The sequence below is a fragment of the Cyrtonyx montezumae genome, unplaced genomic scaffold, assembly GCF_038088225.1.
Source record: "Cyrtonyx montezumae isolate F1298 unplaced genomic scaffold, pur_monq_1.0 scaffold_7, whole genome shotgun sequence".
Taxonomy (NCBI): Eukaryota; Metazoa; Chordata; class Aves; order Galliformes; family Odontophoridae; genus Cyrtonyx; species Cyrtonyx montezumae.
Genome location: NW_027072078.1, coordinates 2,041,202 through 2,069,045, shown reverse-complemented (window position 1 = coordinate 2,069,045; position 27,844 = coordinate 2,041,202). Strand labels below are relative to the sequence as shown.

At 42.1% G+C, this 27,844-nt stretch overlaps 1 protein-coding gene across 1 annotated transcript in view; it reads left to right on the top strand.

The window, feature by feature from the left end:
* The first annotated feature begins 6,452 nt into the window (after positions 1-6,452).
* The window catches only part of TRPM8 (transient receptor potential cation channel subfamily M member 8), a 28,475-nt gene continuing 7,083 nt past the window's right edge, over positions 6,453-27,844 (top strand). The window contains exons 1-20 of the mRNA XM_065750566.1: positions 6,453-6,569; positions 7,065-7,138; positions 7,622-7,778; positions 10,747-10,924; positions 11,264-11,436; positions 12,053-12,227; positions 13,193-13,260; positions 14,876-15,073; positions 16,310-16,412; positions 17,030-17,148; positions 17,470-17,760; positions 18,520-18,615; positions 19,194-19,323; positions 20,320-20,465; positions 20,957-21,069; positions 21,767-21,983; positions 24,827-24,918; positions 25,910-26,051; positions 26,836-27,007; positions 27,464-27,641. Coding sequence (XP_065606638.1) covers positions 6,453-6,569; positions 7,065-7,138; positions 7,622-7,778; positions 10,747-10,924; positions 11,264-11,436; positions 12,053-12,227; positions 13,193-13,260; positions 14,876-15,073; positions 16,310-16,412; positions 17,030-17,148; positions 17,470-17,760; positions 18,520-18,615; positions 19,194-19,323; positions 20,320-20,465; positions 20,957-21,069; positions 21,767-21,983; positions 24,827-24,918; positions 25,910-26,051; positions 26,836-27,007; positions 27,464-27,641 — 2,939 coding nt within the window. The remainder of the gene's footprint in view (positions 6,570-7,064; positions 7,139-7,621; positions 7,779-10,746; positions 10,925-11,263; positions 11,437-12,052; positions 12,228-13,192; positions 13,261-14,875; positions 15,074-16,309; positions 16,413-17,029; positions 17,149-17,469; positions 17,761-18,519; positions 18,616-19,193; positions 19,324-20,319; positions 20,466-20,956; positions 21,070-21,766; positions 21,984-24,826; positions 24,919-25,909; positions 26,052-26,835; positions 27,008-27,463; positions 27,642-27,844) is intronic.

Genomic DNA, 27,844 nt, shown 5'->3' with positions numbered 1-27,844 from the left:
AACAGTGGGTTAAAAATAACAGAATTGCTTTTGGTAATTAATATGAAATCCTAGTGACTTGAGCAGCCTGCTGGAAATAGGACTTTGTGCAAGGTTTTCTGCTGGGAAAGTCTTCTGGCTGTGGCTGATGGTGCGCAGAGCATCCAAGTGCTTAGCTCAGAGGTGCCTCATTTCCAGAGTACTTATTTTGACTTCCTACCCAGAAGCTTAAGGTTTGTAGCTTTTAGGTAGCACTGGAGGCCAGGAGCTACACAATCCGCACACAGAGGAAAGATTCAGGTCTGTCTTTCTTTGTCACAAGCTGGGTGTGCTTGTGGAGAAATCCATCCTTGTCCACTTGTTTAACCTGAAGAGTTTATTTCAAAGCATTGTGGGATACTTGTTGCTGTTATATTGGCCTTTCTCCTTGTAGTGTTTGCAGAAGTTCTCCTTATCCACTGGTAGGAGAGATGAAGGGGATGAAATTGAAATGACAAGTAATTATCCTTCTTTTTCCCCAGGTTTGTCGTGAAGTTCATGCCAATTATGTTCAACGTGCTTTTGAGAAAGTGCTCGAGTCCTGCCTCACAGTTCACATTAAACAATTTTAATTGCTTTCTCTCCCTCTCTCCTACTTCAGAAATGCTGTGTCTGAATTGGAGACACGATGAAACAGATTTGTTTTCCTCGGAGGAGAACAGACTGTTTTCTCCTCCAAACTCACATTATTAAAAGGGTAGAGTCATGCAGGCTGCTATCCCTGTTAAAGGTGAATTTCTGCTGTTTGGATAGAAAGGGAAGAAGAAGCAGATCATTATAGAAAGCCATAAAAGAAGGAGGGATGCAAAGGGCAAGTCATACACAGTAAACGAGCATCTATGTGAAACTACATCAGCAGAAATGTGTTAGCCAAAACAAAATAAGTCCAAAGAGATTTCTGTGATAGAACTGTGGAAGTGTCTTTTTTTGTTTTGTTTTTCTTTTTAAATGAATTTCCATGTAACACTGTGTTTCTGTAATTAGAAAGTAGCCTGGCTGTTTCACAAGAGTGGCTGGCATCTTGTTCTCTCCGCTGATCCGTGGTGATAATTTAGATGAGGAAAGGATGATGACAGCACTCAGCAGAACCTCTTTGTCCATTTGATCCATCGTGCTTGGGTACTGCTGCAAAGCCCATCTGTATAGTTGTTTGAGCTCTGCTGTGAGTTTTGGGTGAGAACAGGTGACCTCAAAATCTGTACAGCCATTGAGTTCTGCAGCATGGTAACTTGTACTGTCAAACTCCATTAGCAAAACAGTGACCAGCACAGGCAACTAATGGCAAACCAAAGGCCACTATGGGCAGCCAGTGTCAGATCTTCCAGTGAGATACTGTTCTTAAACAGTGTTGATTGCATGTGGCTCAGAGCTTAGCCAAAGCAGGCTTGTTCTTAATATGGCTTTCGTGGCCAATGGTTGGTGATTTTAATGCTGTCAGCCCATGATACTACTTCACATTAAAAAAAAAATTGAACTCTGTAGGGTCAATTGAGGCCGACTGAGTTAAAACCTACAGAAATAGAATTAATATGTTGGTCAGCTTCACAGGTGCACTGTCAATTCTGCCTTCAGCAATAAAAGGCCCACCTGAAGCTCTGATAGGTCCTGGGTCAAAAGATGATTTACTTCTAGCTACTGAACCCCATGACATCTGACTTTTCTGCACAATGGAGACTGCATGGTTCAGAAATCCCTATAGCACTTCAGGCACCGTTTGCCTTAGATCTGCTCTTTTGCTTTACAATTTTTTTTTGTATTTTTTTTTAAAGGATCATTTGTATACAGAGATATCTTTCTTCCTTGCAGTCTTTGGAACAATAGAAAATATTTTTATACTGTTCCTTTTCATTTCTTAGTAATGTAAGTCCTTGCTGTATTTTGATTCCTGCGTATAGTCTCTAAATGCTGATCCTGAGGATAAAGATTTTTATGTCTTTGGTCATAGAAATGCAGTTCTTAAGCCAGGATCTGAAGAAGAATCCATAGTAGCACCTCTTTTATTGCTAAAAAATACCTTGATTTAGTCCAAAACTGGAGTTATCTTGAAGTACTCCTCAGTATGTTGTGTGACTGGGAAGGACAGCAAACTGTAGAGTTTTGGCACATTCTCATTGAAATCTCTGGTAGAAATAGAATTTTTGCTGGAATACAGGTAGTATTAATGTATTTGAAATAATTGGTGTAGGTTTAGAATATCTGGAGGTGTATTCTTAGATCAAGAATGCAGAAATACTGGGAAGTGTGAATTATTGCCAATGAAGTAGCTCTTGCCAGTTTTCCTATACCTAGGAGCAGGCCAAAGGGTTTCTTCCCCAGTTCTGAATTTCTGAAAAGGATTGAGCTTCCCATTTATCTACTCATTAGTTCTCCATCTTGAGAGCTGTCAGCCGGGCTGCTTTCTCAGGGCTGTGGCTAAGGGACTCAACGCAGGTATGAGCCACAGGTCAAGATTCATCTTCAGCTGTACTGTACTGTGGACGCATGACCACATTGCTTCTGGAAACTGTGTTCCTGTGGAATCCAAATCGTGAATGCAGAACATCAATCACCAGGAACTGCTTTGTTTGAGAACTGTTCTTCCCTGGCAGAAGATGTACAGGAGTGTTGTAGCTCCCTCTGAGAGTTAGCTGCAAGTCTTTGATTTGTTTTCTTATGCTTCTGAAGAGTATTGGGTCATGATGAATTATGTCTTTGGGCTTGAGCACACATGTAGAGCAAGCAGCCTTAATCCCTCCTGACTTATACAAAAGGTCACTGGCCTGTGCTGTTCTAGGCAATGTTTCTCTCGTGGATGGTGAAACCACATCCTACATTTCTGGGAGGCAATGAGATAAAGGAAAAGTTTTCCTTTGGGCTGAAATGGCACAGAAAATAAACTGCAAGCTGCAGTTGCCTCCATTTGGTTTGAATTCTTAAGCAGTTTTTACTACCAGCTTTGGGTGGACTTAGTGGGATAATAGGTCTTAGAACAAGTGAAGTAGCACGTGTATGTCATGATTATGGGCTGCATGGCTTTAGTGAGGACCAAGTTCCACGTGTGATTCTAGCAGCTTTTAGTGTCTAAATGTTTAGTTTCTCCTTCCTTTTTCTTCCTTCTTTTGTAGGTGAACCTGTTGGATACCAAGCCAAGAAGGAAAGAAAATGGAGCAATGATGTCCCTGGCAGCTGTCTGTAAGTCATTAATGGCAAGTGTGCAATGTGTATTGAAGGGCTGACATGCTGTTTGAGGCCAGGTTGGATGGGGCCCTGGACAACCTGATCCTAGTACCTGGTTTTGTGGTTAGCACTGCTGCCCAGGGGTTTGGAAACAGATTATCTTTGAGGCCCCTTCCAGCCCAAGCTGTTCTGTGATTCTGTGATATGATCCTATGGAACTGCAGAGTGAAGTTAAGCCTCTAAATGAAGACCTCTGCAAACGCCCATGTGCACGTGCAAAGGTAACATGAAATTTTGGGTAAACAAACCTATTTCCATCACAGACTGCTTGGAGGCCAGGCAGCAGAATGGAAATGGCAGATCCATTCCCTTTAATGCTGCCACCTCTTGGCAGTCGGTCAGCTTCCTCCTGCTGCACATCCTTGTGGTGGTGGGGAGTGGTTGTGTGGTGACATCTGTCCTAAGTGGGTGCTTAAACGGGCACACACTGGGTAGCTCTGCTTTCTGCTGGGAAAGAGGACTGGGAGAAACCTGCCTCTCTGAGCAGTTGCTGTGAATTTCAGTAGCAATGACTTCTGCCAAAGTGGATAGTTCCATGGATGTCAATTTTAGAACTGTATTTTATCTTTGGATACACTAAAATCTGATTATTTATTCTCGCAAGCATTTTCTCACACCTCTGGCTTTGTAATAGTGCTGTTGGTGGGATTAATCAGCTGCAGTGTTGTTACCAGTTTCTAGAGTACATTGGCACCAAGTGGAACAGAAACAGCATCTCCACTTCCTGCAAACAACCTGCAGCAGTTACTTATTTCCTGCATCCTGCTGCAATTACACCTTCCTTCATTATTAATTGGTGAATGAATTGGTGAGCAATCCTGCCGTTGATTAGTCCTGTGCATTTTTCTCATTGTCTGTGCTCTCCCTTAAAAGGAAAGCATGACACAGATTAAAAAAGGTGGGGCTTTGCAAGCTCAAGTATATCAAAACCTTCCTCTTGGAGTAATGATTTCAGTAGAATTGCTGGGGCACATTCTGGAGACTCTGGTAAGTGCTCTGCACCGGTACACGACGAGGCTTTGTTTTTCCTGTGCTTGACAGTGCATGCTTTTTATATGCTGAAACTGAGGTGGCTGCACCTCTGAAGGTTTGGCACTACTCTTACCTTTTTGGAAGCCTTTGCTTAAAGCCAGCTGTTAGAATTCTGTTGCTGCAGACCGTGTTTAGATGGATCTGAAACCTTTCTGAAAATGGAAGTGGGTCTTTTCTGTTGCAAGCAATATTTGTTAAAGACTCTATGAAAACTTGTTGTTTACCTCTTCTGCTATGATTTTTTTTCCATTAGTTGCTTCCAGGCTGGAGATTTCCTTGGAAAATGCTCCTTTAAGTGCTATAGAAGCTGTATACTAAGCCATACAGCTCAAAAGACTACTGTGATTTTTATCTGCTCTTCTCCAAAGCGTGTTAGTTCCATACAGTTAGACTTTCATGCAGTAGTCTATGCTGTTAAAGAAAGCCTTCCTATCTCTTTAACGGATTGGATGTATGATGAGAAGTGAATTGTGTTTGCCTGTTGCAGAAGCTATGGCTGTCACATCTCTTTAGGGTATGTACAAATGCTTCGGATGCCCACGGAGTGAACAAGTCTCTCTCCCAAATATCAGCTGAGCCCTGTGCTACCAAGGCAGCTTTTCAGAACTTCAAGTCCATGGTTTTCAGGGTTCACTCTTGCTAACTTTTCTCAGTTTGTTTGCAGTGTGTTAATTCTTATCAATTATTTACAAATGTTGTGAGACAAACTTGAAATTCCTTAGTGCTCTGAATGAATAATTCAATTCCCTTTTATTCTGTTAAATCTTCTCTGTGTACAGATATGTCCACGGTCCATTTTCTGATGTTAACTTAAAGGCAAATCAACAAGTGAAGTAAAACTGGGCCAATAAATGCTTCCCAGATCCAGACCAACACTTGTTTCTCTCCATGGATCTTTTTATCTTGAACAATACCCTTACAAACATTTTTACATCAAAAATTGATCACGTGAAATAACATGAATTGCACAGTGGGTTTGTTGTAGCTATGCCTGCCAATACAGTCATCAGATAAGTGAAGTAGTGTGCATTTGCTGTTGCTTTAGACAATCCACTTTTGTGTTATCTAATGACAATGAAGCACAGATACAAATGTTTCTGTGGAAATTTGCCTTTTTTCTTGCTTTGGGAGTTGCTCTAATGATGACAACTGCTTTCAGCTGCTTTTACCTTTCCCCTTTCAGTCAGACTCTGTGAGTAAATTGTGTATTTTCCACTTGGTAGTTTCTGGTCCTCAGAAACGTTCTATTCTCACCCAGAGATGCTTTGTCAGAGCTGGAGGATGAGTGCTGCTTAACTGGGAGGCAGTGTTTCTCCATGTGGTATTACCTGAGACACGAGCCCAATGTACCCAGTGGGGAGAACAGCAGGAGAGAAAACAGCATTGAAAGCAGTTGGATTTCATCTCTCTGCCTTAGCTGGCTGCTGACTTTCCGAGGCAGATCTCCTTCAGTATTCTGTTGCAGAATAACACAAAGGGAATTGAAGCCCTTGCTGTTAGCATGAAGGCAATTTTGTTCAATGCTTTGAAGCGTGGTGCAACCAACATGATGCTCCTTCAGCCAGAGGGAAGCCAGCACACTTAGGTGCTCCAGAGGGTATCTGGAGTGTGTTTGGTGCCGAGGTTGACATGTTAATGAACTTTAAATCCACTTATTCTCCTTCAGGTTGCATCCTTTGGCTGTCATTGGTAGATGAGGGCACAGAGAAGTGAGGGTTGTGAATTAAGGTGCCGCATCTGCTCTAAGATTCTGATGTACTCCTGGACCAACTTCTTTTTACACAATGGTTCATTTTCTGTGATTGGAGATGTTATTTCTTAATATCACACACCAAACTAGGAAGCTGTTGAGTGTATGTACAAGTCCTCAGCGTGCCCATCAGAGATGGCAGGGGAAGAGAGAGAAATCCTGGGGTGAACTAGTGTGTGTGCAATGGCATATACATTACTTTCTCGAAGCATGTTGACTTGAAATTCTTTCTAAGTGGGGAAAGCAAGAGGAAAGCCTTTTTGTGGAATGAAGTAGGAGAAAAGATTTCTTTGGAGTGTTAATTGCACATTTTAGCGATCGATTAAATGTAAATTTTTCGTGCTTTAATTTGAATAAGCCCTCCCAGGGCACAGTGTCCTTGCTGATTTTGTCTATTGAAGGGAACAGCTGTGGCAGTGAGCCTTTCCCCTCTGCCATGCCGTTCCAGGTTTCTACAGGCACCATGCGGCACCGAAGAAATGGCAATTTTGAGAGTTCCAGGCTCCTCAATTCCAGCATGTCTCGCAGCATAGATGTGTCGTGCAACGACAGCGTGAGTATCAGGGCATCGCTGGTAGCCTTGAGAGATGTTTGCTTGATGTGTCTGTTTTGCTTTGATGGAGGTTTCCCAGCCAGATGGACCAGAGTTACCCACAGTGCCACTGAATTCAAGTAAGATGTTTTCTTATTTGTGCGGGTCTTTCAGATTACAATTGCTGCAGTTCAAGTAAGCTCTTCAGCAACTCTTAGGGTATGAAGTCTGCTTTGGCGTTCAAGGTTTTTTTTATGGAGGAAAGCTCCACCTTCTGTTATATTGCACTTGATAGAAAAGTACAGATATCACTTTGGTTTGAATGCCTTTCTGTGATGTGTTGTTTTGTCACTTTCCCTCAGTGCTTTCTGTTTTGCCCCTGCTAACCATCTTGAGAAGGGAGACTTGAAATATCACACCGATTTCACTTTGTGCTTGAACTGACAATATTGTTACAGAGGTCTGTGCTGTTTCATAAGCTATTGAAAGTAATTCTTTTTTTTTTCCCCTTCCAAGGATTTGGTCAACTTCATTCAAGAAAACTTTAAGAAGAGAGAATGTGTCTTCTTTACAAAAGACAGCAAGTCAGTGTAAGCAGATATTTTCCTCTTGTTTGCAGATGTCAGGGTCAGGAGCTGAGGGTATTTCTTCTTGCTAAGCCTCATGGCAGGGGTAGGTTGGGAAGCAGACTCAGTTTTTTGTTAGGAGCCTGAATCTAGCAGTTCAACCTCCCTTCGGTCTTGCTTGAACAACTCCTTTGGTTGTCGTTGCTTGTTTGGTCTGTTAGCATGCATCTGGGATATTGTTCAGTCATGGTCAGAAGAGCTGGAATTCATCATGGAATCATTAACTCTAACTTCTTATTCTTCCCACCTGGTTAAGAGCACAAAAAGGAAAATAAACTGTTTGTACCCTTCAGGTTAGGGGCTGGTATGGTCGCTTCTGGTGGTGACTGATGCTGAGATTTGCTCTTTTTCTGAGCATCTCGTAGGCTTTAAAATTAAGCTGCTGGTGTTTTAACTTACACTGGGGTAATGAAAGGAGTCATATGGGCCCATTCACTTTTCTTCCAGGGGCAATTTGTGTAAGTGTGGATACCCCGAAAGTCAACATATAGAGGGCACTCAGATCAATGATGATGAAAAATGGAATTATAAGAAGCACACTAAGGAACTTCCTACTGATGCTTTCGGGGATGTTCACTTTGAAAATATAGAAAAAAGAGGAAAGGTAAGTAATTTTCTTCAAGGGTGTATGTCAGGCCCCTGTGGGAGTCCTGAATCTGATGCTAGTGGGAGCTCCTGAAAACAGGGAGATGAAGCTGATTTTATTCTGAAGAAAATGGGAACAGTTAGGCTAGAAAGGAGACAAGATGATGTCTCAAGCTGTGATAGCTGTAACAGGGAACAATTTCTTCTGTTTTATTTGTTTTGTAGACAGATGGGGGTGTGCGTGTGTGCATGAAGGCGTTTCCAAGTGTGACAAAAGGATGGCTGGGTGAAGGTGATGCTTGTTTGCTCTTTGTTTAGAATCTGAAAGAAATAATTTCAGCTTGACCTGTGATGTCTGTTAGGGACTCTGCACCCTGAGTGCATCGGTGTGCTGTTGCATTGCCTGCTCTGTGGTCCTCACTATTGCTGAAATGTGATGGTGTTGTAAGGTGGTGTTTTTAAGAACAACTTAGCACCCTTTTCACAGGATTGCAGAATTGTAGGGGTTGGAAGGGACCTCTAGAGATCACCTAGTCCAACCTCCCTGCCAAAGCAGCTCCCTAGACCAGATTGCACAGGTAGGCATCCATCCATCTTTAGTAGTGAACCCAGCATGTGCCTTACCCTTAAGTGCCTGAATGACTGAGCTCCTGATAAAGATGCTTTGTTCCTGACTGACTTTAACGTCAAGACAGGGTTATTTCTTCGAATACTGCTCCTTTCCAGTGTGGATAAACTTATGCTTTAGAAAGAAAATGGTATGAGAGCGTGTACCAGTGTGACTCCTGGGGAAGGAGCGTGGGTAACATGCTTTGCTGTTGAAGATGCAACAGGATTTGTGAAATAATAATCATAGGGGTTTCACATCTGGAAGGATGTAAGACCTTTCTTCTGTGGATCTGTGCTCTTCAGTACAGAAGCCGATCACGCATACCTGGTTGTTACTCCCCCAAATCATCACTTGTGCTTTTAATGGCTTTACCATTGCATGTCATGTCATTTCTGCCTACAGAGCTTTCCAGCCACTCACCTTTTTCTCCTCCCTTCTCCTTTTCCTCCTCCTCCATACCTTTTTCCCCTTGCCCCCCTTCCTCAAATCCAAGGTCATTAAAGTCAGTGAGGGGCAGGAAAATGTGCACTCTGCATCCAGCTTCCAAGGACACGCTATTTTGGCAGAGATGCTAGATGTGAACAAGCTGATAAAAATTCTGCCTTTAGTAAATCCTACTTCAGCTCATTCGTTTCAGCAGCATTGCTCAGAGCTGGTACCATCCAAGAACATTGCAGTTTCTGTATTAACATTCTGATGGCCTTCAGTCTGAAAAAAAAACTTGCTTCATTGAATACCCGTCTGAATTCAGCTGCTGAAGCACAGGGCATTGCCTGTGATCGGTGTGTTGGTGGGCATGCACTAGCTGGGTGTATCAGGCAGATGGCACTGTTGGATTTTGGAAGGAGCAAGCTGCTTTCTGCTGCACAGGTATAGCCTGGTGAGGACTAGAGGTGGGAAGTGCCAGGTGGATGGTACGGTTCAGAGCCTTGTTCAGGAGAAATACCTTCTAGCTATACAACTAACAAGAGCTGCATTGGCTGTTGGGCAGGAATTAGGCTTGGAAACCTTCCTAGAACACAGGAGCTTGTTATTTTGTTTAAGATGTGGAAATGGAGAGATGGTACGTCTATCTGAACCCAGTTATCTACTTCATGTTCTTTGTGGCATCCTTGTAGAGCATTCAAACTTTACTATGGGTCTGATGCAGTTAGTTTTGTTATAGTTAGAATTGCTATCCCACAAAATTGTTTGGTGCTCATCCTGTGAGTCCAGGGTCCACTAGTGGAAGGTTTGGGAAGCTTTACAGTGACTCTTTAGGTCTCTGAAGGGAGGTTCAGTACTAGTCATGGGGATCCTTTCCTCCTTGGGCTTGGGATGCTTGGAGCTGTTGATGTAGATTGTTTTCAAGACTGTTTGCTTGTGCTCTTTCTCTTCAGTGCTCACACATTCACACTCAGTGACTGCTACTGCCCATTGATTTCTTTTTAAAGACTGGCACCTACGCTGTCTGGTGTCAGCATTCTTCCACACCACCACCCTTGTTCTGGACATAAATCATTCAGTCTCCACAGAATTGTCGTCATTGTAAGCTCAAGTTAAGACAAACACAGACAATGGTTGCCAGACTTCCTGAAAACTGCTATCACAGCTGTAATAAGCTCACACTAAACTGATTCTTAGAGTCACAATTCAGTATAAAGACGGTGGACTTCAGGTTGGATATTAGAAAAATTTATTCTCTTTCAGAGTGGTCAGGTGCTGGAATGAGCTGCCCAGGGAGGTGGTGGAGTCACTGACCCTGGAGGTGTTCAAGAAACATTTAGATGTTGTACTTAAGGACATGGTTTAGTGGCAAAATATTAGTGATAGCTGGACGGTTGGGCTGGGTGATCTTGGAGGTCTTTTCCAACCTTGATGATTCTATGACTCGATGACTTTCACTAGTGGTGGCAAAAATTATGTTTCGTGGGCTGTGCAGTTTATATTCTGTGCAGTTGAAGATGTATGTGGCAGAACATGGGAGTGTAGGCTCAGTGCTGCAGCTCAACCAGAAAGCTGGAGATCTGGGTTGTGATTTTGGGACCGAAAAGGCAGAGCTGGGAGATCTTGAAGTGAGTAGTCATGTTCTTTGCTATGCTGTTGGTTGGAAACTCCCACTCAGTGCTCTGCTTTAAGACTGTCCCTTATCTCTAGACCTGATCTATAGAGAAAAGTACCTCAGAAGCCTTAGTAATGGTGTATGGTTATATGGAGAATATAAAGATGCCTTAGAGGAAGAAACAAATACCTAGGCTGCAGTTGTTCATCAGTTCACTCTGTCTACCAGCTGTTGGAGTGGGAGCGTACCATAAAAGAAGAAAATACGATTCGAGGTCTGTTTCCAGCTATCAGTGTTTATCTCTTGTTATTTTTCTCTTATTTTTTCTCACTGAAGTACATCCGTTTGTCATGTGACACAGACCCTGAAATACTCTATGACCTCATGACACAGCACTGGCACCTGAAAACCCCTAACCTTGTCATCTCTGTCACTGGAGGGGCAAAGAACTTTGTGCTCAAGCCCCGAATGCGCAAGATATTCAGCAGGCTGATCTACATTGCTCAGTCCAAAGGTAAAGACCTGCAAATGAGTCTGCATTGCTACAGCTGTGTAAGGATGTTGGAGAGAAAGCAGCTCAGTTTCAGCAGGGAAGCAGAGCGTTTGAATTGTTTCTGCTTGGCTGGTGCACTTGGGGCAAACGTTATCTATCTGTTTATAAGTTACAGAGTTGAAAAGTAGTCATCTGGATGCCTGTGGTGATGTAAGGTAGGCTGCGTGGCATGTGTGTTGTGTTTAACTGAAGAATAAATGCCTTGAAGTACCTCGTCTTGAGTGGGAGTTGAACTGTGGTAGTTCAAAGGGCAGGCAGTCCTCTGCATCCTCCCACGTTATCCCTCCATGTTGTCCCCAGGGGCCTGGATTTTCACAGGAGGCACGCATTACGGGCTGATGAAGTACATTGGGAAAGTCCTCAGAGATAACACCATCAGTCAGAGCTCTGAGGAGAATGTGGTGGCTATTGGCATAGCAGCCTGGGGCATGATTTCCAACAGAGAAAGCCTGATTCGCAGCAGTGATAATGAGGTAAGATGCATATACAGTCAGTGGGGAAACAAGGACAGGGCTCCACTCTAAATTATGCAGATTATATCCCTGACTGATTGCTGCTCTCAGCAGTAATGGGTTCAGCTGATGCTATCAGTCATGTGATGACTGACTTGAGCGATCAGTGAAGAGTTCTGCTTATTATGTTCTGGTAGACCTGAGCTTGCATGACTTTTTTCCAATGAAATGTTTGTGTAGAAACACAAATACAACTTAGCAACATAACACTTAGCCTTTGTGTACCCGAAACAATTCAACTTGGGGCCAACTTTTCTTCAGAGCACGTTGCAGTTTCTCTATCTGCTGTGAGATCCTTGCATAGTTGCCCACAGTGGAGATTCCCATGAACTAAGACACCCTGTGCCACCTCTTCCTTGTAAAGAAAACAAGACATTTGTACTGTGCTCTTTCATGAGGTTTCTCTCACTATGTTTTGTTGCTATGGGGGCTGTTAATGTCTGGAGTCAGGAAACACAGACCCCTAAATGATGAGAAATAATTGGTGTTGGGGGGTCAGCTGCCACTGGTTTGACCTTCAAGACTTGTGCGTGCTTTGCCCTTGCATTTCTGTTAAACACTGTGCTTGTGATTCTAGGGGTACTACTTGGCCCATTACATAATGGATGATCTCAAGAGAGATCCCCTCTATTGCCTGGATAATAATCACACCCATCTCTTACTTGTTGACAATGGCACCCATGGGCACCCAACGATCGAGGCAAAAGTACGAACTCAGTTAGAGAAATACATTTCGGAGCGAGTTATCCCAGGTAGGTGTGGATGTCAGGTTGCAGATCTCCTTCTCCTTGCTTGCTCTGGGCTCAGTATTTTTTCAGGGAAAGAAAGAGCAATAGAAGCATCCCTTAAATGCTGAGTGGAAGGAATTTGTTATCTGCACTGCATCTTGAGCACTTTGAAGTTCAACTGGGCTTCGCCAGAGCAATCTTTTCCCCTCATTTCTATTTCTTATGTGACTGTTGTCCTCTGTAGGACACAACAGTGCTTCAGCAGTGCAGCCCCTCTTACTCATCCTACTGTTGGGAGCTGACCATTGACTTCTGCAGGTAGCCTAACTGGCACTGAATTCCACATAGGTGAAGCACAGCAGCTGATATTATGCACAAATTATTTGTGTTGATCCACCTACACCCTGCTCATAAACAGTTTCTTGTCTGACTCCTTTGCTAAGAGGGAAAAAGACAAAGACAGGATGTTCTTAATTAAAGATTTGTGTGGTTTTTCTTTTCTTTTTGAAACTGTAACTCAGCTGAAGCATATTTGCTGTTAGTCATGGCGAGGCACTCTGAATTACTACACTTTGTGTCTCTTAAAAACTAGCTGCTGGAGTCACACGATTCTTAACTTTCCTTTATAATTGAAAACGTGGAATCAGCAGTTTGGAATCTTCAACTTGCATCTAGACTCCAAATGGTCAAAGCAATAGGTAAATAGAGTCAGATGTTCTGGGGACTTCAGAGCTATTGGAATTGTGATTGCTAGGAAGAAAAAAAGCTGGAGAAGACTGATGCCAGCTTAGCAGAATGTTAAGCAGAACTGAGTTTTTGCTAAAGACAGGAAAAATTGTTGATAGATTTTGCCCGAATCAGCAGTAAACTGGTATCAAAGTGATTGCACAAACAACTTAAATTCTGTCATCATACTGAGGAAAATGAGTCAGTCAAACTGTGCTAATGGGTTGAATCTTTTTCCCTTTTTCTTTTGGCATGTTTCATAGAATCAAATTATGGCGGGAAGATTCCAATTGTATGTTTTGCCCAGGGTGGAGGGAAAGAGACTTTGAAAGTAAGTTTATTTCTTTCACTGTTTTCCAGGAGTGACACTAGGGACGTTGCTCTAGTATTTTTAGGGATTACTCTGTGATAAAGGAGCTGATCCTATTATTTGCTGAAGATTGCCTAACGCCTGCTGGCAATTTCTTTCAAGCTTATGAGCACGTTTCAGCTGAGAACTTCTGCACAAAGTTGCTCCCTCAGGCTGACATTCTGCAAAACTTTTGGCCAGGACAGCTCAGTTCTCTTATAGCAAATCCAGCACGAAAATATTTGTTTCTCATTTTAATCTGAGCAGCAATTAGATGAGTCTTTGGCAGCCATGTCACTCTTGACCCTCTTTGTACAAGTTTACCTGATGATTTGGTTTGCCAGAATTTGCCTTTCACTTGTTCAGTGGACATTAGTATTTTCATTTCATACACAGAAAATACCAGTTGGAGGTACTCCAGTTTAGAGCTTGCTAGAGCTGACCTTATTGCTGATCCTGTGAACTGTAAGCCACTTCTAGTTTAAGTCTAGAGAGCTGAACAAGGCAGCTAATATTGAGGCTAGTCAAACTGGATGACAAAAAATGTTTTTAATACTTCTAAGCATGGTTTCTGCTACCACTTCATTGCTAACATTAATCAATTATTCTATATCACTCTGAAATCACCACCCCAGCCTCTCTGTAAGTTTCCTGGTGTTTTGTTCCACTCGCATGATTAATTCTAGTTTTGCCCACAAGCATATTGTAGATGAATACAGTTCAATGTGCTAATCAAAAGTCCAAAGATAAAGATGAGATGAAGGCATCCATTCAGGTTTTAGAGTGAAGCTTTGCTGTAAGTGCTAGCTTCTTTTAGTTCAAAATAGACAAATTGTAGGGGAGGATTTTACTACAGCTGAAGGAGTTGTTTTTATACAGGGTGCAGTACAGCTAGTTGGGAAGCTGTATGACTGAATGTATGGAGAGACATCAAACTAGTGTTAAGAAATGACGTATAACACATTTACTAGCTATCTAGTCTGCATGATAAAAGTTGTGTTAAATCAAATGCTTCATTCATGGAAGGAGGATCCTCTGAAAAATTACTAGGTTGTAGTTCAGGACCAATCATAGGGTTTACTCATTAGTTTTAATAGTTTACTCAGACATCTGTGTCTGCCTTCTTGCTCATTTATAGGTAAAATCTGTCTTCTCAAGGGGTAAACTGAGTCTCTGATCAATTTAAAGTGATCAGCAGGTTTTGTGCTGCAGAAGTCTGTATATTCAAGACTACTGCTTGTTCCTCTAACAAATAAAGTGTTACTTAAGCAATGCTTGGCCATAAAAGAGTAGTGACTGTAGGTTTAAGTTGGATATTGAGAGGAATATCTTCACAGGAAGGGTGGTCAGGCTTTGAAAGAACTTACCAGTGCAGTAGTGCAGTCTCTGTCCCTGGAGGCACATAAAAAACATGTAGACACAGTGCTAAGGGAGATGGATTAGTGATGGGACTCAGTAGGCCATGTTGTTGGAACATGATCTTTTCCAATCTAAATGATGCTATAATTCTACATTAAAGTCACTAGGCTTTCAGGCTGAATAGTATTCTCTAATAGCGCAGATATACCACAAGTCATCATCTCTCTCTGCTCCCTAGTCTATCCATGTGGCCATCAAGAGTAAAATTCCCTGTGTTGTCGTGGAAGGCTCTGGCCGGATAGCTGATGTTATAGCTAGCTTGATGGAGGCAGAAGACACTCTTACTTCCTCATGTGTCAAGGAGAGCTTGCTCAGGTACCTGCCTCGCACCATTTCAAGGCTCTCAGAAGAGGAGACTGAAAGCTGGATCAAATGGGTAAGTGTGTGAGGCTTAAAGCAGTAGAAGGGAAACGAGGTCAGGAGCAGACAGCTTTTGGAAGAACAGATTGTGTCTGGGCTTTCAAACTGGAGCAACTTTACTTCACAATTCTCTCATTTGTTTAAAAAGTCGTAACCTTTCTTCATGGTACCAGGCAAGACAGGTTTTACCTTACCATTTAGGAAGAGAGTCTTTAGGTCTAGAGGCTTACTTGACTGGTGTTTCAATAGAGCAGCATCCCTGTGTCACCTTGAGTAGGACACTTGCTGAATGGAGTTTGGACTTATTAGTACTGCTTACGTGGATTGCAACTGAAGGTGTAGCACTGTACATACACCAGCAAAAATCTTTTCTTTTTTTTTTAGTCTTTGACCACAGATGGAGCTTTCAGAATTTAGTTACTGTAGTGACTGCTTATTACAAGAGTGTTTTTTTGTTGTTGGTGGTGTTTTTTTTTGGAGAGAGAGGGAAACTGGATGACTAAGGAAAGCATTTGCTGTCTTGGATTGCTTGGGCCAGACACAGGAAGCTGTTTAAACTCTGCATTTACTGACCTGGTTTTAGATATGCTTCTTCCGTCCTAACTAGGGAAAAAAAAATGGAGCTCCAGAAAATCTGAATGTTCTGTTTTTTGGTTGTTTTTTTTTTCGTAAGTCTTTGTTCCAACAACACTTCAGCCAAATAATCCATTAACTTAAGATAATTGACTTTCTCAATTAAAAACCAGTGCTTTATCTTGGAGTGTAACTCAGGTTTCCTCTTTTGTTTAATTATCTCCTGCCTAAGTTCACAGGAGGTAACAGAGAGTGATTGCATGTTCATAGTGGGGGGTAGAAAATGATGTTTTGCTTCCTGTACGTGTAAGTCCCCTTCACTCACTTTTCTCTCTCCTTTAACTTATTTATTTTTGATGCATGTACAATTGCAAGTTGTTTGTAAGCCCTGGGCAATCAGTTCATTATTACTGATACTATGTTTTTTGGGCTTATAATGTTCTGCTTAGGAAGGAAACACAGATATTTGCTGTATGTTCAGAGGGAAACTAATCTTACATTTTGATGGCTTAAATCTCATGTTTCTGTCTGGACTTGTGTAAATTTTAACTGTATTTGGAAATGGGACTGATGGGAAGGAAGTTTGCTTCAATGTGATGGAAGATTTCTTTTAAAGAGGCTCTCGGAGGTTGACTGCTAAACTTTCTAGATGGGTATGAATTGAAACTTCTTTTTGTAGATCAAAGAAGTCCTTGAGTACCCCCATTTACTGACAGTTATCAAAATAGAACAAGCTGGAGATGAAATTGTGAGCAATGCCATTTCTTTTGCTCTGTACAAAGGCAAGTAATTGTCTTTCTGTTCTCTTGTGTTGTGTGTGTGTGTGTGTGGTTTTGTTTCTTTGTATTTGTGTGCTGCTTTTGAAATAGATGGACAAAGATGGTTTACTTTGGGATTTTGAATAGTGAGGTTTAGCCCTGTGCAAATGAATCATCTTCACAAACTTGAGTGATGTACTGAATCTGAAAACCATCAGTCCCTTCGCATGCAACATTTTCCTAAACTTGAAGTAACTTTCCTAGTGGGAGATGGGTTTGGTTTAGCATTTGGTTTTACTTGTGCTTGTTTAATTTTCTCCTGAAAAATTCCCTATTAAAATTAGTATTGAAGATATAAATGAGATTAAAACAGATAAAAAAAAAAATAAAAAGCAAAGTAGTACCCATTTTCTGCATGGTGTGTGAAACTGAAGATGTGATATGCGTGCATGGGGCACTAGGTGTGTCTCTAAGCTTTGAGAATCCTCTAAAAGCAGTCAGGAAGATGTAGATGAGTCTGGGGAAAGATACTTAATGTATGGCTCTTGTTGAGTAGAGTGTGAAAATCAGAGATGAATAAGTATGCCAAGAAGCTCTTCTATCTCTGGTCTTTTACCTAGAGGATTGTTCCTCCTCAGCAGCCTTCAGCACCAATGAGCATGAAAGAGATAACTGGAATGGGCAGCTGAAGCTGCTGCTGGAGTGGAACCAATTGGACCTGGCCAGTGATGAGATCTTCACCAATGACAGGAACTGGGAGGTACAGATGGTTTCTGAATACAGTGATATGGGACAGGGGAGAGGGGGGAAGAGAGACATTGTAAAAACAGCCACTGTCTCAGCATCTCACCCTCTGTGATGATAGTAAGATCACCTTCCTCCCAGCACTGGTATCACAGGTCATGCCAGAAGCACTCTAAGCCATCCAACAAGTGCAATTTCATAGGTGAAAAACTGTTTCTGATGGAAGTGTGCTGGCCTGAAGGAAAATGTGGCAGTTAGCTACATGTATCAGGCCCCTTAGTTAAGCTTTTCACATCCCTTATGACCCCTGATATTTTTCTCTTCCATTTCTTCCCAGTCTGCTGATCTGCAGGATGTCATGTTCACGGCCCTAGTGAAAGACAGGCCCAAATTTGTTCGTCTCTTTCTGGAAAATGGTTTGAATCTGAGGAAATTCCTTACCACAGAGGTCCTTAGAGAGCTGTACACCAACAACTTCAGCAGCTTGGTGTTCAAGAACCTGCAGATCGCCAAGAACTCCTATAATGATGCACTCCTCACATTTGTGTGGAAGATGGTTGAGGACTTCCGAAGAGGTCTCAAAAGAGATGACAAAAATAACAAGCATGAGCTGGAGATACATCTTTCAGTAAGTGATGAACCATTTCCCTTCGTTTTGCATCCTTGAAAAGGAGAGGGGGGAAAAAAAAAGAGAAAGGAAAAATAGCGTTTTATTTCTGGTATAGCAGGATTTGCTTTTAACAGTCTCTCTTATTTTACACTTAACATGTGGTCTCATTTTACAGATACATGTAGGGGTTGTTTAGCTGTGAGCAAAATGGGTGACTGTATTTGGATGCTGAGTTATAAGAATTTCTGTTGCAGCCATCAGTGCTGTAATTTTGCTTGTAATTTAAACCAACATAAACGCAGAGTTCAGTATGGAAGTGCTAGCTGAGAGTGAGTACTTAGGACTCAGCCTGGTACAGACCATGGTATTTTGTATCCTCAACCTTGCTTGTTGCAAGGGTGTTATGCACCTTTTGGACCATATTTCAGGTAGTTCTAGATTTCTTACTTATTTCTAAGATCTGAATTGCAGAACTGTGGCTTAGGCATCAGCCATTAAACTTTTGAAATTAGTGGAATTTGAAATTGTGGACTTCAGAGTTGCAACATGTATGACAATCAGGGGAGGATTGGTTTAAAACTGCTGGTTAACTTTGAGAGTTTCCACCAAAGCTCCTTGAAAGTTTTGCTGCTTAATAGCTATTTCCCAATGGTTTTGCCATCCCCAGGTGCAAACTTTTCTTGAGCAAAGAAGTTGATAGTGTAGAGCTTCAAGGACTTATTCCAGAAAATGGTTTAGTTGGGCTTTGGTCTGAAGAACTATTGCTTTTCCTTTTAGACTGAGTGTCCTATCACGAGGCATCCATTGCAAGCTCTGTTTATCTGGTCTGTTCTTCAGAACAAGAAAGAGTTGTCCAAAGTCATTTGGGAGCAAGTGAGTTGAATCCTTCTTAGTTCCTATTTGTAATCAGCACAGTGGTGTCTTGTGTTGTTGGCCTCTGAAGGCTGTGGATCCATCTTTAAACGCAAAACTGTGGTGGATAATTGCAAGGTAGCTCTGTAAGTAGGTTTAATGTTACCCATTTATGTTTGGCATGGATTTCATATTTTTATTCTATAATGCCAGATATGCGTTAGCAATCCAAACTAGCATTTACATATAGATACATTTTCTTGTCTGTTTTCAGTCTTGAATGCTAAGTGCACCCAATTCTTCAATATGGAAGTGTTATGATCTCAGGTATTTGATTGGAATCCCATTTCTAATTTTGATTAGATTCAGACTAGATTTGATTAGATTAGATTAGATTTGATTTAGATTAGATTTGATTCAGACTGGTCACAAAGTTGTTACCAAAGCAGTGCAGTGATAGTTACCATTCATGGAACTAGATCTTCATTTGCCACTCTTGTCTTGGAGCACAGTGGCTGCAAAAAGAGGGGATAATTTTTAAAGAATGTGTTGCTTTCCCTTTCCAGAGAGGTTTGCATGATTTAACTCTCTCTCCATAGACCAGAGGTTGTACTTTGGCAGCTCTTGGGGCCAGTAAGCTCCTGAAAAGCATGGCAAAAGTGAAGAATGATATAAATGCTGCTGGTGAGTCTGAGGAACTCGCTAACGAGTATGAGACAAGAGCAGTAGGTAAGTGCCTTCTTTAAGACCTGTAGAAAATTAATAGAAGGGTCAGAGATTGGGAAACAGTTCGATTTCTTTGGATGTTACTGGCTTTTAGTGATCTCCATATCTCATGCACAGCAATGCTTGTGTAACAGTGTTTTTATTTTGTGCAAATAATGAGAAATGAAAACCCTGTTGATTTTCCTCAGCAGAATGCAAGGAAAGATAATTCATTCAGTTTGGCTGAGTACCCACCAGAAGTTTAGCCTGATTTGTAAAGAAGAGAATGGCATCTCAGGAAGAACTAGAAAGAGACCTTCATTTAGAAAACTAGTTATCCAACGTTCAATCATAGAAACACAGAATGGTTTGAGCTGGAAGGGACCTCTGCAGATCATCTAGCCCAACCCTTCCCACCATACGTTTCACTAGATCAGGTTGCTCAGAGCCCTGCCCAACCTCACTTTGAACACTTCTAATGATGAGGCACCCACAACTTCTCTGGGCCACCTGTTCCATTAACGTAGTGATTTTCACTGCTTAGAAATGTTTTCCACACCATCTGTTCCCATCAGAAACTGTGTTCTGTCTGAACAGCTTGCCTCCAAATACGAGTGTTTGGGGATTTTTTTTTTTTAATGGGGAATTTCTTTCATTGGAAAGAAAAGCTACCTGGCTGTAATGGCCAGGCTGAAATAGCAAGGACAGTGTAGACTAAGAGAAACTTTCTTCACAAGTGCTGGTAATGTCCAGGTTGAGTGTAGTCATCCACAGTAGCAGTCCGTAGTCAGTAGTGTAGTCATCAACAGTAGCACGTGTTGATTTATCATGCTGGAACTCAGTGTGTGAGTGATTGTGCTGGAAATGCAAGAATGCAGCAGGTGCCGTATGAATGAGTGTTAATGCTGCAGGACTAGTTTGGGTAATTCCTGCTCTTTGAGCTCCACAGCTGTTGCCAAATGGGGGGAGGCTTGGAAAGAGGTGCTTTCCTTCCCTTATGGAGCTGCCTCTTTCCTCCAGAGCTGTTCACCGAGTGCTACAGCAATGATGAAAATCTGGCTGAGCAGCTGCTGACCTATTCCTGTGAAGCCTGGGGAGGGAGCAATTGCCTGGAACTAGCAGTGGAAGCAAAAGACCAGCAATTCATTGCACAGCCAGGGGTGCAGGTAATATCAATCCCAAAGAGCACTGATTGCGGCAGCTGGGGAACACTTCCCTTCTTGTGGCTTCTGTCCCTTCATGAAACTGGAAAGGGCTGATTTGCCTACAAACACTAAGATGAGAGGGGAAGATTATTTAGAGCAGTAAATCATTAAAAAAAAAAATAATAATGATAAAAACTGCCCAAAGTGACTTCTCCCTTGGCACAGCTTCTGTGTTCACACAGTGTGGATATACTGCACTGTATAAAGTGCCTTATAAATCAGTTCAAGGCCTGTTTAGCCTCACATTCAATTCCTTGTCAGATAGACTAGAGGATGGCTGGACTAAGGAGCTAGCGTGCTGTTACTGATGCTACTGTATTGTTGATATTGGAACCATTATTATTTTTGTTTCACATCTCAAGGTATTTTCTTCTAAATCAGATGTGCTCTGACAGCCTTCCTAAGTTATTTTGTTCTTGAAACAGATGAGAATATTTTCCTCTTCCTTGCAGAATTTCCTTTCCAAGCAGTGGTACGGAGAAATTTCAAGAGATACTAAGAACTGGAAGATTATACTGTGTCTGTTCTTTTTCCCTTTAATAGGCTGTGGTTTCATTTCATTCAGGTAATCAGTTGGATTCTTGTTAACAGAGTTAAAGCAAATTGAGTAGTCATAGAATCACAGGGCAACTCAGACTGGAAGAGATTTCTCTAGATCATCCCCATGCTACAGCAAATTGCCCAGGACCGTGTTCAGTTGAGGTTTGAATATCTCCAAGGGTGGAGACTCCACAAATTCTGTTGATAACCTGTGTTCAGTCACAAATAAAGAGAAGTAATGGCTGATGAAGCTTTTGATGGGTGGTTTCCTCCCTTTGATGTGGAGTTAAGATGTGCCAATGCACTTGTATGCCTGAAATCACTGAATGCAGAATGGCATTATGAAGGAAAAAGATCTGGGGATGTTAGTTGGCAGCCAGTTGACAGCCAGTTGACCATGAGCCAGCAGTGTGCCCAGGTGTCCAAGAAGGCCAATGGCATCCTGGTTGTGTCAGCACTAGTGCAGCCAGCAGGAACACGAGGTGGTCATCCCCTTGTACATAGCTCTGGTGGTTTAGTGGGCAATGGTGATGATGAGTTGGGATTGGACTAGATGATCTCAGTGGTCTTATCCGACCTGAATGATTCTATGGTTACCTTGACAGTGCTGTCCTGTGCTAGACTTTGCAAGCTTTCTAATTTTTACTTCGATAAAGTGGGCAAATATTTCCTGGCATTTCCAGGCTGTGCTTTGAGACATTTTCCCTCTTTTAATTCCTCAGGAAAAAGCCTGTGGAGAAGAGTAAGAAACTCTTCTTGTATTATGTGTCATTCTTCACCTCACCCTTTGTAGTCTTCTCCTGGAATGTTATCTTCTACATCGTTTTCCTGTTGCTCTTCGCCTACGTGTTGCTCATGGATTTCCAGAAGGAACCTACTGTCCTGGAGATCATCCTTTATGTGCTGGTCTTCATCCTGCTTTGTGATGAAGTGAGACAAGTAGGCAGCGCTTGAAAACCAAAAATGTTTCATGCTCATTTAAAAGCCTTGTATTGACAGTTTCCTCCAGCATCCGTAGCTTAAGGCAATGCAATCTGCTTTATAGAGTAACCACTTCCTGGGTTGTACGTCCAGTCCTATGTCTGATTCCTGCTTACATCCCAATGGCTGTAAGCTTTTGGGCTATTGAGCTATTATCCACCCAGCTTTAAGGCTGTGTGGGTTTGTTGATGCCTCTGGAGATGCTTCTCAGGGCTGCTTGGCTGAGGTTGCCAAAGCAGTTGAAAATGTGGAGGCTAGATTCAACAGAAGATATATTTAGATACACACCAATGTATCAAGAGATTCTTGTCTTCTTGTCTCTACATTCCTCCTTTCCCCTCATTAATTTTCTTTTTTTGAGCAATGAGCAGCATCGTATTATTACATATTTCTGTGTGTCTTAACTAATGTTTTTGCTAGTTCCTTACAGTCCCAAGTGCCTGCCTGGGACTGCCTACATTTTTGTTCTGGTGGTGGTGTATGGGATCAGTGTGCAGGATTGCCTTTACAGCTGACCCATAGACAACATTCTTCTGCTTAGTCATGGTAGTACCCTATTTAAGCCAGCTTTGCTTGCAAAGGAAAATGGGAGGAAAATAAAAGATCATCACAGTGAAAACACTGAAATGAAGTGTTTGGTTTTTTTTTTTGCTGGTTCAGGTGTCTCTGAACCTGTCAGTGCATTTCCTGTGTGCACCCAGCAAAAATCCAGAGGGAAGGCTTAGGGGTAGAAACCTTTTTTTCTTCCCAGTGCTGCTATTTGTCACTAACCTGAGCAGGTAGAACAGCTTCAGATCCCAGTGATTCCTTAATAGCTTCAGACTGTATCAGTTTGGTTGTAGGAGTGGAGGGGCAGCTAAAACAGAGACTTTATTGAGGGTTTAAACTTGAAGCTGACATCCTGGCTTCAAAGCTATTCTGCTAAGGAGCAGAAGGCAGAACAGTGTCCCAGCCCTATGATCTTTTCAGGTAACTTTCTCCTTGGCTTCCTCTGAGATAGATTGGACAAAAGTGAGTCCAATTCTGCTGTCAAAATAATATCTGTGTCCTTAATAATTAAAAAACAAACATTTGTATTAGATTTTGCTTTCACATCAAAGGAACAGAAAGAATAACTCTGTATGTGGTCCAACTGCAGCTGCTGCCATCAGATAACTATTTTGAGGGAAAAATCAGGCTGTGACTATGGAGGTAACAACTACTAGAAATGCTTTTTTCCCTGCTACCTTCTTTGTCTCGTGGATGTAGCCTCCATCCAGGTGAGTGGATTGACAGAGGCATCAGACTTAAGCCTACTACATTTAATACATCTGTAGTGCAGCGTTGTGCCTATTTCTTTGTGAAATTTGGACCCTATGCATCATGAGAAACATCAGTTTGCTGTTATTTCTAGTTTTTTGTGGGTTATATGCATTTTTTTGCCTTACTGAAAGTGAGGCAACTTATGTTTGGTGCAGGGAATTCCTAGAGAGAGTCAACCCAGTGTCACAGGTGTAAGATCTGCTGTCCTCGCTCTGCACTCAACCTTTGGTGGTTTAAATAGTAAGAAAGGTCCCAGGATGCTGAAATAATATCTGGTAATATCTTGAACCTCGCAACCTGTTAGCTGCCAAATATACTTGTCTATCTTTAGCAATGCATGAGCCACCAAGTGTCAGAATTCTGCCTCCTAAAGTGCTGATGCTCTTCCAGGAGTCAGGAGGCTGTACAACACACAAGCTGCAGCGTTGTGTCTGTTGAACCTCCAATCATCTGCCACTGCATGAGATTACTTTCAACAGCTGCACGTGAATTGAAGGGTTGGAGTTATTTTGCTGATTACACAAGTCAGTACATTCCAAACACAACTAAGGTTATGGAGTTAATGTAAGCAGCTGACATTCTGCAGAGCCTTTGTGATGGATTTTTTTTGTTTATGATCAGGGCTTGGACTGTGCCTTCAGGACCAGTGGCTTAAGCTGTCTGCTTTGAATCCAGAAGTCAGTTGTACACATTTTCAGTCCAGGATGCTCTACGAGTCATTCACTCTGGGAAGCAGTAGAGATTCTTACTCCCCTTGTAATTTAGAATTAGGGAGTCTTGTAGTTAGAAGAATGAATTACATCTGCATCTTTGATCTAAAACACATGCCAGGGACAGGTTATTGAATGAGCTCTGATGAAAGAGAAGCCAGAATACTTCAGTAGCCCTGAAGCATTGACCCACCTGCCTCCCCACATTGTTTCAACTGCTCCTGGTAGGTGAAAGCAAGACTTGACCCATTTGGCAGCAGTTCTTCTGGAGCTTACTGTGATCTACTCAGAAGCTCATTGAGCAGTGTATGTATTCATTCATGTGATTCCCTAAGCACATCAGTCTCAACCTTCATCAGGAGCATTCCTTGTACCAGTATCCATGTGATCAGGTTGTGTCCTCTGAGCACAGTAACCCACACTGAAGTGCAGTGTCTGTGGTCTCACTTCAAGAGCATTAACCTAGGACATCTAGGCTGCGGGAGAAAATGTGTTGGTGAGCTCGAGATGTACAAAATCCTGAGATGCTAACAGTAAAAACACGCTGCCAGTAATTTCTGGTATTGCTGGGTGTATTAAAAAAACTCGTTTTGAGGAAGTTGAAAATCTGTTGTAGCTGTTGTGTCTTATAAAGTATTAGTTGGGCAAGGAAACAAACCTTGTTGTTGCAGTGGGTGGAAGATTGACCCATCTGGTGGGAGAGGTGAGGGGAGGAAGTAGTCGTGTATGAACACCTCAGGTAACTGGCCACTGCTGTGACTGTTACTTTCTGCTCTTTTTCCATTCTAGTGGTATATGAATGGCAGTAAGTATCTCTCAGATCTGTGGAATGTTATGGATACCCTAGCAATCTTCTACTTCATAGCAGGGATTGTGTTCAGGTGAGTAGCATCTTCTCTTGTGGCCATTCTATGACCTCCCTTTCTTTCCAAGTTTTGACTACAACCTGTAACTAGATTGTGGGAAACAACATGTTCCTGAAACTCTCTGTTCTTTATGAAGGCCACAATACTTCAAAGTCTTGACTCTAAATCAAAGCCAATCAAACAAATAAAACAAGGTGATTGGAGGAGCACCTGCATGCAACATTTTGTCTTTTTTGTTTAATGGAGGTTGAGTCTTTCACTGGAATCAAAGGTGACTTCCCTAAACTGAGATCTTTCTGGGCCATTGTGACAACCTTTCTTAATCTGAATTTGTATGAACCTGTTTGCAAGGTGGTTTAAATGAGACATAGATTTAATGGCAGTGCCTTCAAATCTGGCCATACAAAGGATAGTAAATTTTCAGGATGAAATAGTGAATGTCCCAGATAGAAAGAAGTACTTTGGGATTTTTCCTGGCTCCCATTCTTGACTATTCAGTATGGTAAACTGAACTCTGACCTATAGTGTGTTGTATTTAAAGGGACTGTAATTTTACTTACAATATCATAACAGCATGTTATCAGCTCACATAAACTGTTTTATATGAGTGGACAGGTTGACAACCGTGATAAAGCATTGATGGTTTTGTGATTGTTTAGTCAACTGTAACTTAGATCTTGTTATCTCAGTGCAGCAGAGTGGTTGTTGCACTGTGATGAAGCTTAGAGGGTACCTAAAGGTACAAGATTTCCTTGCTGATATTATTATAAGGGGAGAGAAGACAGCAGTGATATAGCTCAGTGCGTAAAGATAGCAGTGGGTAACAAGTTCTACCATAAATGATCAGGTGGAACTGGCTGGGAGAGGGCATGAAATCCTGGCTAGCTGTGCTGTTTTCCACTTATTCTCTCTTCACTCCCTGTTTCAGTGTTCCAGTGTATTTTTACATGACTTTTCTATGCATTACCCAGTGCCCTTCTTGACTTTCTTTTGCTGTCTCCATCAGGCTTCACTCATCTGATGAAAGCTCTTGGTATTCTGGGAGAGTCATTTTCTGTTTGGACTACATAGTTTTTACTCTGAGACTGATCCATATTTTCACCGTTAGCAGGAATCTAGGACCCAAAATTATTATGCTGCAGAGGATGGTAAGATTCTGGCAGCCATTCAAGAGCATTTAAATAAATGATATGACAAGGTGTCATATCACCACTGTTCTGCTGATGGCAGCAAGTTCACTCCTTCTGTTAAATCTGCTGAACAGAATTAATTAAGATTTGAATAGGATCTAATTAAGAGCAAGGCCTATTTCTCTTCCTCCATGCAAGATTGAATTCCTGATTACAAAAAGATTAGACTGAAGAACAGAAGAGAAATTTTTCTTCCTCGTAGCTTTTGTCTAACAGGTTTCAAATATTTCAGTGGTGTGTTTCAGTCACGGGGGGAAGGTTGGTCTGCAACAACAGGAAGGCTTAAATAGGGTATTGCCAGTCTTCACATATCTGTATGTTACTGAAAGCTGGAATATGAAACCAATAGCTGCAGTGTTGGGAATATTAATGCCAATTTGAAGCCACTTGGGGTGGCAGAAGTGGTGGCTGCTTTTACTTGACACTTGGCTGCAGTTGTTCCACAAATAGTCTTTCCCCACGGATCTGGTTTTTGTGGGAGGATGATGGCCTGTCTGATGATGGTGGGCTAATCTGTATTCTGAAATTTCTTGTTTTTATGCTTATGTAAGTGATTTTGAAGTTCCCTCATGGGAGTGGTCAGTTATTTCTGTATGTGGATGTTGGTGGCTGTACATTAGCATGAAAATGGTGCTAACCACATATGTGCTCTCCACTCTCATGTCAGGGAGAAAAAGGATATGGGTGGCTTGCAACACGCAGCAGTGGGATGCTGTAATGTTTGCTTGTTGTCCTTTTTCAGATGATAGATGTCTTCTTCTTCCTGTTCCTCTTTGCTGTGTGGATGGTGGCCTTTGGTGTGGCCAGGCAAGGCATTTTGAGGAAGAATGAGCACCGCTGGGAGTGGATATTTCGATCTGTCATCTACGAGCCATACCTGGCTATGTTTGGCCAGTACCCTGATGATGTTGATGGTAGCTAACTTCTGTGGTTGGTGGAAGGCTCTGTCCTTTCAGTGGTTGTCCAGTCCATTGTTTGAGTGGGGGAGGAAATCTTTGATCTGTGGTCTTCAGTGGGCCAGCAGCTGACTGGTTGCTCAGGCCTCTGAAACAAGGCCTGCCATGAGAAATCAATTCCTCCATGTCTAGTGCTCTCTTAGGACTGTTCAGTCCTCCCCTGCTACCGTGTGTATCTCTAGATGCCAGCCACCTTTTCTGCCTAGATAGCCAAAATAGCTGTCCATATTTGAGGAACAGCCTCTGCCCTTTTGTCCCCTTTTCTCCAAAGAGCAGCAAGCAAAGTTTTATGTTTGATGGAGATGGAGGAATGAGGACACAACACGTGTTATGTTCAGTTGCAATGTCTGGTGCTGGACCAACAGAAAATGAGAGTTAAGGTTCACTGTTTGCTCTCCTCTCTTGCCCTCTGAGGTACCACCTACAACTTCGACCGCTGCACCTTTTCTGGGAATGAGTCCAAGCCCTTGTGCGTGGAGCTGGATGCCAACAACCAACCCCGCTTCCCAGAGTGGATTACTATTCCCCTTGTGTGCATATACATGCTCTCAACTAACATCCTCCTTGTGAACTTACTTGTGGCCATGTTTGGGTATGTAATGAAGGAGTAATCATTTGCTTGTGATCACAGCATCTCTCTGACAAAGGGACATTTTTTTTTTAATTTTATTTGCTTAGAAAGATGTTAGCTGGTGAATTAATGAGATGTGGTATCTTGCAGCAAAGTGTTCTCATATGTTTCGTGTGTTTAGACTGGAAGAAAATTGCCTAGAGCTAAGCTAGTGAAAGTGTGTG